The sequence below is a fragment of the Drosophila erecta genome, unplaced genomic scaffold (genome assembly GCF_003286155.1).
Source record: "Drosophila erecta strain 14021-0224.00,06,07 unplaced genomic scaffold, DereRS2 tig00000021-arrow-pilon, whole genome shotgun sequence".
NCBI classification, from domain to species: Eukaryota; Metazoa; Arthropoda; class Insecta; order Diptera; family Drosophilidae; genus Drosophila; species Drosophila erecta.
This window is the reverse complement of record NW_020825198.1, coordinates 3,230,051-3,246,475: the sequence shown is the minus strand read 5'-3', so window position 1 is coordinate 3,246,475 and position 16,425 is coordinate 3,230,051. Positions and strand designations below refer to the sequence as shown.

Here is a 16,425-nt window from a genome sequence, read left to right as displayed (position 1 = left end):
TCTATAACCTTTTTTATGAACTATAATATTTAGCTTTCCTGTTATATTTCCCCAAGTTGTGATTTTCATTTAAATATAACGTATAAATAAAAACTCTAGGAAATTTAGACTCCTATAATAAATAATTTATCGGAATTGGAAATTCAAGAGAGTCCACTCTTTAGCACACGAAATGCGCGCGCTGCGGCAACCCTAGAACACATGTTGACAGCGCCCGCTTTTGGCGTTTTTTAGCCCCAAATCGACCTTGTTCTCGGCCCGTGCTTGCAACGAACGCATTAAATTTTCGTGAAAATAGCTCCGCTGAGTCAAATCCCTGCCAGAAACTGCCCAGAGATCCCGGTGATCCAGATCCAGCCACATGAGGTCGTCGATGGCAGTTAGCCCATAGGCATGCGAGCCGCCTAAATCGCCGCCGCAGTTGTTGTTGTTCTTGTTGCCCAGGCGTCCCTTTAATGGTAAACTAATAATTGTGATTTAAGCGCGAGTAGAACGAGCAAATCGAGTGTGTGCCGTGCTTGTGCGCCTCAATTAAGTGCCGCCGTGTAGTAAAGTGGACAGTGTAGTAAACACCAGCAAAACACGGGCGATGCAGCCAAATTGTTAGGCAGTACAGCGAAAAACACTGAACAAAAAGAAGCAGCAGCTCTCCGGCGTTTCCATTGCCAAAACAAACACACACCGCGCACCCCCAGCTACTCGCCAGCTAACGGTAAAGCTAAAGCCACGTAGCCGTAACGTTGCCAGCGCCGCCAAGATGCCCAAGATCCATGTGAAGAAGCCGCTGGCGGGATTGGTAATACGGAATCGGGCCCACAAAAGCAAGAGTGTCTTCACGGTGAGTACACATATATATATTCACGGATTTCGGATCGGACTAGCACCGTTCCGATATCACTACAAGTGGCCTTATCTGTGAAGTCAAGGTGATTCAGCGAACGGCGTGAGTTTGACACTCCAGCCGCAATTTGGGCATTACTTTTAGACGTAATCGAGGTCTATCAAACGATTCGAGCACTATAATGTTTACTCAGTTGGCACGGGGGCTTTCACAGTACTTACTATTAGTAGTATTGCTATATGTTTGCAATATGTTTTTAAATGCGCTATGATATGAAATATGCACTGGGCTATGCACTTCCTATAATCAAAAATTAATGCCATCTAGATAGCATAGTTAAAGGCACTACATTTCACAGAACTATAGTGTTTTGATATCGCATAGCACTATTTGTGTTTATAAAGTTGCTTCGATGTGTAATATACACAGAGATTACAATTAGAAATATATTTGTGTACTTTAGGTGGTAATTTCAAGTTCAAAACTTGTCAGTTTTTGTATATTTTGTGTTACTTAAGGATTTTGTCCCAACTTAAGGATAGCTTACACTAAGATTTATAAAAATTAAAATTATAAATTCAAATTTGTATATGGAACTGATCGAATTTATAAAGTTCATCCACATCCACAGTACTTTACCAAGTCTCTCTATTTTCTTATCAACAAAGGTTGAACACGTTTGTGTATGATCGTTTTAAGCTAATTATTTGATAAGAAAAGCCAGACGCTATTTTAACTACTAAAGCTATTGCAAGTACAATAATTTTCAAACCATCAATGTACAGCATTTGCTTTAGAAACAAGTCGTATTCCAAAGATCGAGTTTATCACCATAGTTTTTCGCTCAGTGAGCGTAATTTGGGTGCCCCACTGCGTGAAAATGTGGCACTTTCTTATCGCTAATAATAAAGCTGATATCCACTGAAGAGGGTGGCAAGTGTGGCAGACATCAGGCGATTTCACCCATTTGCGATAGTAGCGATAATATCACAAGGTTTTCCCTCAAAAATCGGCCGATTGTTTTAAAGCTCTGCACTGGATTCGGATACGAAGTGCAGTAAACGCATAAAACGTGATTGATAAGTGGGCACTCCCACGGTGACTCCTCATTTGCCAGTGCTCCGTTTCACTCCGTTCCGCTTCAGCTACAGCTAGGGCTCCAGATCCAGCTCAAGTTCCACACATCCACTTCTACTTGTGTAAGTGTGTCACTGGCGATGGCGTAATCAATTCAACATCGGTGACCCCATCCAGCCCGCAGCCAGATGAACCACTTGTGGTTGTCGGCTTTCGATTTCGTGGAGAAGCTGCTCCGTGGGTTCTGGCCTTTCGCTTTCTGTTCTTTGATTGCTTTTCGGGTTTCTGGTTCTATTTTTACTTGGGGCCATTGAACTGCCTTTTGTTTACATACATTATCCAGACTTTCCAGCACTAATGATCGCTTATTTGTGTGGGAAATCAGTGCGCGTGTGAATATTACATTAGTCACCATTACTTTCCACCCCCGAAAAACAGGCTTTTGTAATGACCGTAATTTCAGCTATGACATTAGGAGCAGCTCAGCTGAGGAGAAGGAACTCCCATTCCCATTACCCTTCCAATGGCCAACCCATGTCCAATTTGACTTGGTCGCTGGGGGAATGGATTCACCTGGAGTTTGGTAGCCAGCCTGCCGCCAAGCTCCCATTTCTATGCAACAGTTTTCTATTTGCTGGCCAACTGAAAAGCTCATGACGCCTGCGCTGCGCTCTAGTTTCCTTGCCCAGTTCCCCCATTGAATTTCCACCTATTTTCCCTTTCTAATGGCTGGAAAACTTAATTAAGGGTCGCGCCACGAGAATTTAATTTTCGGAGTTGCTGTGCGACCTTGGCTAGCCGCTAATTATCCGGCACGGGGCAGCCATTAGACTTCATGCCACCCAGGAGATTTCAGACAAGAGCATTTTTCAGAAAAATGAATTTCAATTAGGAAGCCCTTTGAATGCGGAATATTGTTGAGAAAGTCATGAAAACTTTATGCGCTTTAATAACAAGATTATTTATTTTAAAACTTTATTTATTGAGTAACGTAATTAACAAATTTGTGTTCTTTGTGTTTTCTTTTCACTGTAAGTAATTGCTCTCAGTGTACGCACTACCGTTCCCAAGCAATTAGATAATTTCCCCAGAACAAGACATAGTTTTTAGTGGTTCTCTGAACTTTTTGGCAAAATTCCCTTGTAAATTTATTCACCGAGAGAAGCTTTTCGCTGTGAGAAAAGTGAGAAAAGTAGAAAAGCTGTTTCATTCATAAAACACTGCGATAGGGCGCAGAAGCGAACAGGTGCCAGAGATATGTAAAATCAAAACCGCAGAATGAAATGGCAGGAGAGCGTGGAAAATGCCCCTTGAGCGAAAGCTCTTGCTCGGAAAACGCGAAGCCGGGAAAATGTGGCATGCAACAACAGCAACAAGGCAACCAAACAAACAAACAAACAATGGCGAAAAAGTCCGATGGTAATTGTTGTGGGAAATTCTCGAGCACACGCGAAAGCAGGTTTATGGAGCAAATCAACGACGAAAGTGAAAGAATCGAAAGTAATTGGGGAGGGAAAATGGATTCCAACCAAAATGTGGGTGAAAAACCCAAGAAAAAAATTTAGATTTTTTAAAAAATATACTAGCTCAATGAAGGAATTTTTATGAAACATTTAACAAATATAATTTATTCAAGTCTGTAAACCTCCGTGTGCATGCCTTAGAATAAATCCGCAATGAGAGGCATTTTCTGAAAATACCAAAAAGCTTTTCGCAGCCAAAGCTTCAATGAAAAACGCGAGGAAAAGTGCAAGCGAAAGAAAATGCTCTGCCAGACGCTTTTCCAGCTGAGTACGGCGCAGCGTGTGGAAAAGCGCACATCGAAGCGCACATTCTGTCGCGCTGTGTACCAAACGGAAAATTCGCCAAAACAATTTCCACGCGTTTTCTTTTCGTGACTGTTTTTGTTGCTAATTATATCGGATCGGTACCATGTGCAATTAAATAATGCCTTGTATGAACAGCAAAGAAAATTAAAGCAGCTCGTTTCCCGAGGAAAATTCCGTTAAAAGTGTGTGTTTTTGTGCAAATTTAATGTTCGAAAAGTGGGAAATGGACGCAGATTGAACTTGAAATGCTTCTCAATTCGCTGACCCACTCAATTTGCTATTCAGCTTTCCACCCACGGAAAACAGGGAAATTGTCCCGTTACGCAAAACTGTAACTGTACCCCCACTCTTGTTGTTATTCTCGGCTCAATTATGTTTTTGTTCATGAGATCAGACTATATGTATCTCTGGTTTTTCTTCGCTTCTTCGTTTTGGCACAGGAAAAACCAAATGTGGCGGAGAATTTTCCCCTTGGAAAGCGAATTTCCTCAGCCTCTCGTTTTACTGATTTTCCTTTGTTCTGTGGCCGCCTGACGCACACAAAAACAAAAATGGAAACGAAAATGAAAATGAAAAGAGACGGAACGAAACGCAACGAAAAGGAAAAGCCTCCGCTTTCCTTGAAGAAGGTCACCTAAGCTGGGCGTCCTTACGCCCATTTTCCGATCCCTCTAATTTCCTTGACCAGTATGCTGTTGTTTAATGTTCCGAGAACTTCGCATAATTTCGTCTGCATTTAGCGCTCGTAAAATGATTTTTTATGGCCGATGAGCTTCTGGTTCTAGAGGTTCACGTTTAATGTGGGCCCATTAAATGTAAGATAATCTTTCCCGCGGTGCATGCAACAATCTGATTTGCATTCTATATGGTCCTAAGCGTGTATATATGGAGTACAGATTGCTTGATATGCAGTCATTCTGGCGATAAAGCATCTCTCTTTATCACATAACCCACGTTTATTTGTCTAACCAAATGTGCTCGACAAACGTCCAGAGTTCAATAACCCTTAGCCGCAAAATTTCCATGACACTTTTTATGTGCTTTTCTTTTCTATTTTTTTGCTAGGAAAGCGAAAAGAAAAAAGTCTGCCACGCATAAATTTCCAACCTCATCCTCAGCACGCTCAGTTGGGATTGAGTCCTGAAGCCAGGACAAACATTTGCACAGTCAGGGGCTCGAACGCCAATCAATTATGGCGAAACTTCGCCACATGAGTGGCTGCTCGAGTCCTAGAAAACGCCGTTGGATAACGCGTTGGCATCCATAAATTATATACCCAATTCCGAGGCATTGTTCGGCTCCCATCTCCCCTTTTGTCGGAGTTGGGGGCTCCTATTGTCTCCCAGACATGTCGCAATGGGTAAAGTGTCAAGTGCAGCACTGGATTTATTTCATACCCCAGTGACCAAAAGGTACGCTTCAAAGTTATCCGACTTTAATTTTAAACAATTAAAATTAAATTACTTCAATTTTAATTTAATTGTCAACATACTTTAGAACTTTTAGAAGATCTATTGCCAAAAACTTGAGGCACGGAAATGAAAGGAAATATGTTAGAATGTTATTAGTACCGATATTAGTATGCAAGGATTTGATAACTATTACAAAATGCAACTGTTCTTAAAGGGCAAAAAGGATGTTTAATATTATGTCCATATGTTTAGCTGGTTCCTTAGTTTCTATATAATCTAATCTAGTACCTAATGCAGTACGAAGCAAATTATCTAAGCCAAGTAGTGCCATTCGTTTGGGGCTATGGCATTTTGGCTACGTGCCAATCCTCGGAGCCCTCACTTCCGTTGTCTCCTTATGCAAATTAACTGCACGACTTCCGCTGATGCAGTTGAACTGTCGTGTTGCAGCTTTCATTCTGTCCTTTTGCGGTTGTTGCATTTACTCTGGCTTTCTTTCTTTTTGTTGTGTCAACACTTTTTGGGCAACAGTTCGGGAATCATAAATTTATTAAAACAGCTTGTGTTCCGTGTCTGCCAGCTAGGCAGCCAACAGTCCACGGTGCTTGGTGCGGCATGCAAGGTCAGCCCGGTGCTCGCCATCGAATTTAGATTCGGATCGGGTTAGCTTTCGGCTGGTGTGATGGGTGAATGGGTGGATTGGTGGATGGGTGTTCGATGCCAGGGGCTCGGTTCGCTTGGATTGGTCTGGGTGCATCATCGCCGCTAATCAATAGGAGACGCCATTCATTCGCTTTGGTCTTTTTTCATCTGTTTCGTGTGGCTGATGAAATCCCAGGTCACTACATTTGGATGATTGCGGCTGGGATTGCTGTGACTTGCCTGTTTTTGCTGCCAGCACTGCAATTTCCATTATCTAGCTGTGAATCCACAAAATCAATAAATCCTGTGCTCTGCTGTGGTGTCCTGTCTCCTCTTTGACTATCCCTATGCCCTGAACTCGGTCAATATTTGAATTTAGAACTGCGGGGATTTAAACTATTGCAAACAATTGAATTTCATGCAAAATGAGAGCTCATAGTAGTAGTAGTTTTATTTAAAGATAAATGTTAAATTTTGTTTTGTTGTACATCTGTTATCCAATCGATAGAATTGATTATTTGCTGGCCGCAGTGGGGTGTTCAAAGTGTCAACCCAGAAAGCCAATGAGCTCTAAATCATCCTCCCATCCTGCTCCTTCTGCTCATCCCACTGATCCTTATGGGGCTCAAACCCATTTGGACGCTGCACCCGTAGCAGCCTGACACTTTCTGGCCACGTTGTTGACAAACTATTTTTAATATTGAAAGGCAGCGGGCAGCGTTTGCCGCACGAGAGCGTGTGCATGTGTTGGTTGGCTAATGTGAGCAGGCACATTACGTATCCGCCGCGTTGCACGCGCGCTGCAGGCTCTGAATTGAATTTCAACGGCATCTGCTGCAGCTTCTGCTCTGGCACAGGCTCGTCTCTTTCAGCATTTTTCGTCCTTCCCACTTGCCACCGCTCGTGCACTCACATGACCTTGGTGCCACGGAATGCTCTCCATTAGCCACCAGTCGTCAGCAAGTCCGCCGTTCATGTGGGCTGACATTTGGCATCAGCCATGAAGGAAGATGAAAGCGCTTCGCTGGTCGATAGAAGTGCTCATGTGCGCGTTTTCGGTTTCACTTGGAAGGAATGGCACGAATTTAAGCTCTTCTCTATGAGTAGAAAATCGGTCTGGGTAGAAAATCATAAATATTCGTAGGCTTCTTTAGCAGTTTAAAAGTTATTTAATTGTTTTTGCTAGGTGTTAGCTGTAGCTTCATATTTCATCTTAATGAGTACACCTTTTTTTCATAATTGCCATTGTAGGCTGTAAAGAAATGGTGTTTTCATAATTGTTTCTGCGAAGAAAATGAGCTATTTTTGTTACCCCAACCGAAAAAAGTTACATTTCAAAATTGCCGCCCACTTTTTTTGATACAATAAGCCCGGATAAAAGAAGGATATTTAATGGAAGGGAATTCCGCTTATTGTTTGCTTTTAATGCCCAACTTTTGGGTTGCTTACCCCTGCCAAAAATGTCGCGGATTGATTTGTGGGTGCCGTCAGGGCTGCCGGAGTGTTTATACTCGTTACTCGTAGAGTAAAAGGGTATACAAGATTCGTTGAAAAGTATGTAACAGGCAGAAGGAAACGTTTCCGACCATATAAAGTATATATATTCCTGATGAGGATCAATAGCCGAGTCGATCTGACCATGTCCGTCTTTTTAAGTTTTTTTTTCATTTTATCATTTTTTTTTTCCCAAATTCTACCGATATTCCAGAAAATGTTAAAATTTCTCATGTGCACTTCCACTAGCTGAGTAACGGGTATCTGATAGTCGGGGAACTCGACTATAGCATTTGATCTTGTTTTAATTAAAATTGCGACAGTCCTTGCGTTCCGAGTCAGAATCCTCTGCTTAAGGATTCAAGCACCTGCCAGCCCAGGCACCCACGCGCGATAATCTCTGACTTGGGCATGTGGCAAGCAGGAGGAGTCGGGGAGCAAGATATTCCACTTTGGGGCAACTTCTGTGCTGCCAGTGCTGGGTGTCCTTGGTGCCTCGGGCTTTGGCCTACTTTTCAATAAGCCACAACAATGGAGTTGCCAGTTATTGGCCATTGTCTGGTGGTCTTGGCATTATTGCGAAATCCAAATCGAAATCAAGTGCGCCACGAGCGCGAAATTTGTTTGTGGAGAAAGGGCTTGTAGCTTCGCAAAAATACCATCTACAAAATTTGAATAAAATTTGAATATATGAAAGTATTTCCCTGCATATTATTGTGTTCTTACACTTTGAAATGAAGTAGGAACTCATTTAATAAAGTTAAAATTCTTTACAAGCTTGGATTTCGAAATTAAGAGATTTTTGACTTCCGTTGCCTACCCATTTAATGTAAGAGCTCGCAGCCATTACGGATTATAAAGAATTTTTTTTCAGTGCAGTTAAATGCATTTTAATGCAGTTCAGATTCTATCACGCATTTCGCTGGCCTGTGAACACCTGAGTGGCCCCCAACTTGACCTTGCCAACCTTTTGGCCATTTAAAATTTTTTGCGTGTCCTGCGGATGGATTGCCCATGACCGGCAAGATTAATTAGCAAACCAAACCAAAAATTCGCAACGAATTCCACTCGAGGGCACGTTTACCAGTCCAGTCGCCAGTCGTTGTTAGCTCACATCCCGTTTTAGCCGGCTTTTCAATTTGGCAGTGCCCAGCCCAGCGATAAACTGGTCGCTAGTCTCTTTTTTGTGACATTAATGAAAGGAAAACATGGAAATGTATTTTCCAGCATGTCTCTTGCCAAATCGTTACGCCATCGTGTTTACTTGTTGTCCGCTTTTTCCCTTTGTTTTTTGCTGTGCCTGCAAAACGGATGCCTTTCCCCCGTTCGTCCTGTTTCACTTTCCTTGCCGCTCCTGTCAAGGTCGCTTCTAATGCCTTTTGATGCGACACATGCAGGCCGCCCATGTGAACGAGATTCAGCCCATCGGGGGTTGGGTGGTGGATGGGTTCATCCTCCGGTTCATTCTCCCGATGATTGACTTGGCAGCTGGCGTTTCCCTCTCGGACAACAGGCTGTCCAAGTCCAATCCCTGGTCCTGTCGCGGAAATTGAATTTCTGTAGCGGCTTCTGTTCCCCGGCCTGCACTTGACCCGATTGCCGTTTCCCACGGACTGGCCAGGCCGGCGGTCAGGTCACCATCACCATTGCCTTGTAGTTTGGAGCTCGGTTTAAATGGGTTTCATCTAGCTAATTCCACGCACAGCGGTCGAATGCCAGCGGCGGAGATTTATGCGACTGGAATGTGACTGTTCTGAACATGTCACACATTTAGATGTACTCATTCAAAGATAATTAAGCGAAAATTCCATTGTATATATTTATATTGTAAATAAATTTTAGTAAGTCAGTTTTATGGAATAACATTCAGCTGATCTGGTGTATTTTCTATGATTTGTTTTCAATATAACATAATATTTACATGCTTTTTGGCATGTGATCCCAAACCTATCTCATCAGATCTTTTTTTGTTGAGCTAACACAAGTAGCCAGCATAATTCCAGAGAGCTAGATAGCAATCAAACTCATGTAGTCGGGTAGGAAAAACATTTCCATTGTACTGGAGACCACTGCTCATTTGCTGTTAACGCGAAACTTTCATCATCGTTGTCAAGTTCATCTATGTGATATGTGCGACAATTGCTTTTGGGCATTTTATTGTGGCTCCCCGTAGCACCACGTATACTCGCCTACGTGCGGGGTATTTCTGCCAGTTTGGATAATAGAATTGTCAATTTAATGCAATTCGAAACTTTTTGAGTCACAATGGCTATTAATGTTTGATTTGATCGTACCCATTATCAGCATTAAAAGCAAATGTGTAGTTTCATAAATATAGAAAACAAAAAGCACATCATAGCACTTTGTATTCCATTTTTTTCACAATATTTCGGGCACTTGCATTTAAAAGCAAAAGTGTATCGAAATTACAATGGATATCTCTCATTCGTTACTTCAAGCTTATGTTCTTTTCTGTATCGAGTACCGCTGCCTGTGGCTCTTTTCTAAATAAGCTCCACAGCAGGTGGACATGTGTTTCTCTCTGGGATTGTGGCGCTCTGCCGAGCTTCCGCTCGCTGGAAAACTGGAGCACTGGCGAATGCGAATCGCTGGCCTGGAGAACCGAGTGTCCAAGCGTTTCAATTTAGTGAGTCGCGCACATCGGAACGCAGCAGACGTCGCTGGTTTTTTGGGGTGAAACGATCTCGATATCGACGGCGTCAGAGTTGGAGATGTTTTTGATTCACATGTTTGTCAAAATTCTAGGTGACTTTTTCTCGGCTGTCGATTTAATTAAAATTTCAGAGATCGATATTCGCGCGAGTGGTGTGGATCGCTGTGATCTTACGTGAGTTTCAGGGATCCAGAAGTCTGGGGGTATGTGAGTGCTTATTCCACAATCTGCGGACCGGATACTTCCCAGAAAAATACACATACTCATCTCTACCCACCCGTCTGACATGGCCGGAAAATTGCTGTGAATTTTAAGGCAGCACCGACTTGATTTTCCCTTTATTTCACTTTGATGTGCTTCGATTTAAATTGCTTCGTTTGCTCGTTTACTCGTTTGCTAATGTTGATCGATCTACTTTCGAGCCTATCCAAGCTTGCGACTGCGATTTACACCACGGTGCTAAAATCGCCACAAAGCAATGGCATTAAGTGGCTTTTAGCGCGATCTTTATCGTTTTCTGGGCCAAGTAAATGTGGATAACACACCTAAGTTTCGAAAAAAGCAGCATACTTTGCGGCTTTCTTAAGGATTAACATCATTTTCCAAAGATAAATCATATATCTGTCGAGTTAAGGCTGAGTACCACCTTTCTTCTAGTAGTTGCATACAAGTTTGGATCGGTTTTTATTAAATGTCAACAAACAAGAGTGTTCAGTACGGTGATGTCTTCAGTATGTTGTTTTCCCAACTTAATATTCTTAGAGAACTTCACCGGGGAACAGCTGAAGGCAATACGCGCGTTTCACGTGAATTCCAATGAGTAAGAGGCATTCGGTTGGCCAACTTTAATTGCAGCTAGTGAGGTGCCTCAAAACTGAAACAGCGGCAGCGAACACAGCGTGTTTAAGCCAAACAAATGATAAGATAGAACTTCGCTTCGATCGTCGCAGAAACGTGGAGATAAGCGGAGTGGAGTACCGGATAGCATCCAAAAATCAGAGCCCAAATCATCACCACTCACCGCACATGTTCGTGGACCCGCGGCAATGGAAATTAGTGTGATAACCGAACCCACAAAAGCACTAGAAACCAATAGGGAGGCACGCAGCTAAAACGGATTACGAGACCATGCGCAGCGGGCGGAGCTATGGCCAGCGGCAGAGCGACACTCTGGAGAGCAGCTTCGAGCTGGAGGATTCCGAGGCGGAACAGGTCAATTCACCGGGGGCAATCAAGGGCGAACCGTCGGCATCCGGCGATCGGGATCGAGATCGAGATCGAGATGGGGATGTTGATCGGGAGCGGCAGGAGTCGGGTGAACAGACGGACAGTCTGAGCACCCGCAGCAGCAGTTCCACGCCGACAACGGCGGACGTGGCCGATGTGGAGACCATCAGCTCCCTGCCGCTCTCTCCACCCGCCTTTGGCGATCGTGGCAATCAGCTAGTCAAGCGGCACTCTCCGCTGATGGACATGCAACAGCAGGCGGACAGCAGCTCCAGCTCCAGCTGCAGTCAGCAGCCAGATACGGACGATGTGCCCACGGTAAGTGGGTGCGATCTGCGGCAGAGCTCGCCCTCTAATGCCGCCTCCTCATCCTCGTCCTCCTCCTCAACTTCCACATCCCCGCAGACTTCGCGGTATGCAGCTGCAGCGGCACATCCCAGTGCGGCATTTGCGGAGACGGCGATCACCGCGTCCTCGGGATCGGGCCGGGTATGCGGCGGAAGCGGAGCAGCCGCCCACAGGCGCACCCACTCGGCCGCTTCCTACATCTCGATGAGATCGCAGGGCGGCAACTCGGAGGCGACTCCGGAGCGACCAAAACGGAACCGCTTCTTCGAGTGGATTCGCGTTGTATGCAACATATGCTGCTGCAAGGTATTTCACAAAAAACAAAGACTTCTTACCTAAGTTAATCTCTTACTCATGCCACTAATTCCACTCACTGATGATACTTGGTATAGGTAATGAAGCTATATGTTCAATGGAAGCTATAGGTTATTATTATGAATAATCTCATTTTTTAACACGTAAGAGGCTTTACATAATTACTCAGAATCGAATTACTTACCAGTAATTGGGTTTCTTTCACAATAGCAGATAAGATGCACCATGCACATATGTAAGATAAACTGTCAGTTTATGCGATAAAGTTTTATTTATCTAACAGATAACACTTATCTCAGCCCTTGTCACATTAAATTGGAACATGGAAAATTATTGTTTTGATGGAGGATATTATTAAAGAAAAAACTATCTCCTAAAAAGTGTAATTTCTAGGTACTGTTAGAGCCACCATAGATAAATCATGTCTAAAATTATACTTTAGAATGAAAAAGTTAGATATAAACGAACATAAAAGTCGTGGAATCTAAAAAATAGGAAAAAATCGGATTGCTCCGGTTATCAACTTGGGTTTCGAGTTAATTGAATGTAGTAAATACTAAGGCTCATTAGATGTCGTTCTCGTCAGTTCAGTTTTCCAGTTAATTAGCGTTAGTAATTAATAATTCAATGGGACTTATTAAATGTCGCCTTTAACCCGAGAAGGTCTTAGCTATTATATTTTTCTTTCCCGATTATATGAAATATGGATTTTGTCTTCTATTTATTGATGCGCGACAAAACAAATCAGTTGCCGGCATACCGAGTCCATTGCCAGCCGCCTCGGATGACATTGGTGCAGTTAACGAGCTCAAACAGTTTCGCATTTAGTACAATTTATTTTTAGCTGACGCGGGACTCAAATGTTTACAAATAAAGGCGGCCACCAATTGGCCGGGGCCTCAAAGGGTTAACGCGGCATTGTCGTCGCCTTATCAACTAGTTGGGTTTATAAACGATGACGCAGTCGCTTGGGTGCGCCGCCAGTGCATCCTGCCACTATGCCAATTGGCAGCGGGCACGTCCCTTTAATTAGCCGATAGATATATGCATTATTACTAATGAGCTATGTAATTTATTTCACAGAGCTCCGGAATCGGGGAACCGAGTGTTCATCATGCGCTGGTTGTGATATTTCTAGAGTTCTTCGCCTGGGGCCTGCTGACGATGCCCATAATATCGGTAAGTTCACGCTTCTATGTTCTATAAATGTATCAGGTCTTAATCTTCTCTGCTTCGCCAACAGACTCTCAACCAGACGTTCCCGGATCACACATTCCTAATGAACGGCCTGGTCATGGGCATCAAGGGGATCCTGTCGTTCCTGTCGGCGCCGCTGATCGGTGCCCTTTCGGACATCTGGGGCCGAAAGTTTTTCCTATTAGTCACAGTATTCTTCACCTGCCTGCCCATACCGCTGATGTCCATCAATACGTGGTGGTTCTTTGCCATGATCTCAATAAGCGGCGCCTTCGCCGTCACCTTCTCGGTGGTGTTTGCCTATGTGGCGGACGTCACTACGCCGGAGGAGCGATCAAAGGCCTATGGCCTAGCCTCGGCCACATTCGCCGCCAGCCTGGTCATCTCGCCGGCTCTGGGCAATGCCCTGATGGAGATGTACGGCGACACGCTGGTCGTGGCCCTCTCTACGGCCATTGCGCTGCTGGATGTATTCTTCATACTGGTGGCCGTGCCGGAGAGCCTATCAGAGAAGATGCGCCCTGCTTCCTGGGGGGCGCCTATCAGCTGGGAGCAGGCGGATCCTTTTCTCGTAAGCTCAAGCTTCATCCTCTGAGTATTGAAATTTGTTTTGTAACACTTTGCTTATTTTAGGCCCTGCGCAAAGTGGGCACCGATAAGACCGTACTGATGCTGTGCCTCACCGTGCTGTTATCCTATCTGCCCGAGGCAGGGGAGTACTCCTGCATGTTTGTCTATCTGAAACTGAAGATGGGCTTCAACTATGTGGAGGTCTCGGTCTTCATAGCCATAGTAGGCATCCTCAGCATCACGGTGCAAGTCACACTCGGCTCCTTCATGCAGTGAGTTTGAATTATTTCAGCTGCATTTATTTAGTGGCTAATTACATGCATCTTTCTCAGAGTGTTTGGAGCCAAGCGCACGATCATAATGGGCCTAGCCCTGGAAATCGTGCAGCTGCTGTGGTACGGCTTTGGCAGTCAAAAGTGGTAAGTAATATCTTATACTTTTTTAAGGCAAGATCATCCAAATTAAATTCTACTTCTTTTTTTTTTATAGGATGATGTGGTCGGCTGGCGTTGTGGCTGCCCTGGGCTCCATCACGTATCCCGCCATCAGTGCTTTTGTATCCCTTTATGCGGCTCCCGAGAGTCAGGGTAAGTTCACTGGCCTTAACTGGTGCAATTGAAAGATCTTTACTGAATTAAATGTCCCTACTTTAGGTGCTGTTCAGGGCATGATCACGGGCATGAGGGGTCTGTGCAATGGCCTGGGTCCGGCAGTCTTCGGTGTCGTCTTCTACCTGTTTAACGTGGATCTGAACGACGACCACGACTCGCACGCGAAGAGCAGCGGCAGCAGGGCGACGAACGTGGAGAAGATCTCACAGCATGTGCCAGGTCCGCCCTTCGTGTTTGGCGCCTTGTGCGTCTTCTGTGCCATAATAGTGTCGGCGTTCATTCCGGAGGGACAGACCTCCACTTTGGAAAAGAAACGTAAGGGTACAGAGCCGCCGTTGTTGATGAAATCGCCCACCCACCTAACCATTTTCCCACCCATCGTCCCAGAGCAAGATGCGCAAGTTGCAACCTAGTCATGAATAAAATTCCCCGTGCTATGAAACCCAGTGATGACTTTCCATTCCGATCTTTCGCAGGTGCCTCGCTAGACGTGCAGTACGAGATTGAGACGGGTCACAAAGCGCCCAGCTCCCTGGCGCCACTCATCCGTTCCGACTCGCTGGCGCAGCTGTAGTGCGCTCCATCGCCGGCGTCCTATCCACACAACTGGAATGCAGCTGGTGGCTATAGATACGTATAAGCAGTGTTAAGGAGTTAAGGATTTTGTAACTGTAACAAATGCTGTAACTAGTTTGGCTTTAGTTTCCGAGTCTATTAGGTGCATATATATCGCAGATCAGGCCGAGATAATGTTATTGTTTTGATGGTTAGATCTTCGTTTTACCATAGTTTCCACAAAGCACCTTGCCACACCACAAACCACCTCAGCCCAATTATATTTCGTAACTAATTTATTATCGCCTAAGTAACGTAGTCACATATTTGATTCGATTGGCCCGTGTGCTTGCCCGCTTTTCCGGCTTCTGACTTCTGGCTTCCGTTTCCTTTTGCATTGCTTTTGCGACTGTTGGTTATCTTTGGGTTGGGATTACATCACAGCAGACAGGTGTTAGAGCTAATAATGTTTTGCAACAACAACAAAATAACTGCCAAATAATAAAACAAATCCAAGTAAGTGTAATCCGAAATCTTCGAATGAAATGAAATCGCGTAAATTCAGCACAGCACAATAATGCATCCCGAATATCGATCGCATTTCTAATTTAGTTCACCCCAAAGCCGTTTAGTTACAACACTTAGAAAGAGGAAAATCCAAATAAACTGAATACCAAGCTTTACTTTGAAAATCGTAGGGATTTAAAGTCTAAACTCTAAAGAAATAAATTGCTAATTATAATGAATGGGGTCACAAACTAGGCGACTTTAACCGAAAACCACAAGGTATATAAAAGAGAAATATGTATATACATATATATGTATATATAAATAGAGAGATATATGTATGGGTACAGACACAAATCGAAATGTTTTTATTTTAGCCGAATGCAATGTTAGCGCCTCCGATCACGAGCAACGCTGTAGTTTTTATTTTGATAATAACGCAACTTAATGCAGAGCCTTCAACAAAGTCAATGCTTGAACGTATAGGGAGCACACGTGCATGTGTATGTATAGTATAGTACCATAGATATCAAAGTTATATTTTTCGATGTTGCTACAATCGTGTAAAACTCCGCTCCAATTGCTCCCCCACTCCCCCCTCCTCCCACAAATGAAAACATGCCGACATAGGACGTACGTACATACACATCCACCCGTGTGTAGAGTAGTGGACAGGTGGTCAATGGAGTAGCGCCCCTTGGAAGAATCGGGGGCTACGAGAGACAGAACATATACGAGAAAACTGAACCCAAATTTTGATTGTAAATTATTTAACGTCTAACATAGTGTTTTAAACGAAACCAAAATAAACAAAATTGTTTAATGAAACGCTAGTACAATGAACTCGAGACTCCTTTATCTGCAAAACGAAGAGGCTAAGTATTGAATCTAACTTGTGGGGAAACAAAATTGAGGTTGATGAACGCTGTTTGTCTTGGTAGAAAATTAAAAGGCAAAGTCGTAATTCCAATATATCGTACAACACGTATTATGTTGCACAACAGAATGGAGATCCTTATACATTTAAATTAAATTTCGGTTATGATTTGCGTCTCGGGTTAACGGTTTCTCTAGATATTCTTCCAGGGCTCCGTCTATTTTTCGGTATGCATTCAGTATTTATTTT

General features: G+C 43.8%; 1 protein-coding gene across 4 annotated transcripts; it reads left to right on the top strand.

Annotated features, from left to right (window-relative positions):
• The first annotated feature begins 210 nt into the window (after positions 1-210).
• On the top strand, positions 211-16,127 carry LOC6543646 (hippocampus abundant transcript 1 protein). 4 transcript variants are annotated; one of them, XM_015157976.2, is made up of 9 exons: positions 3,695-3,929; positions 10,825-11,850; positions 12,943-13,038; positions 13,103-13,627; positions 13,690-13,898; positions 13,959-14,045; positions 14,116-14,213; positions 14,280-14,552; positions 14,714-16,127. In XM_015157976.2, the coding sequence occupies exons 2-9, from the start codon at positions 11,098-11,100 to the stop codon at positions 14,809-14,811; spliced, it is 2,139 nt and encodes a 712-aa protein (XP_015013462.1). In that variant the 5' UTR covers positions 3,695-3,929; positions 10,825-11,097; the 3' UTR covers positions 14,812-16,127. The 4 variants fall into 4 exon arrangements, with proteins under 4 accessions (XP_001971346.2, XP_015013462.1, XP_026832764.1 ...); XM_026976963.1 differs by having other exon boundaries at positions 3,695-3,872; positions 14,714-15,483; XM_026976962.1 differs by having other exon boundaries at positions 3,695-3,931; positions 10,829-11,850; positions 14,714-15,483.
• Positions 16,128-16,425: the final 298 nt, after the last annotated feature.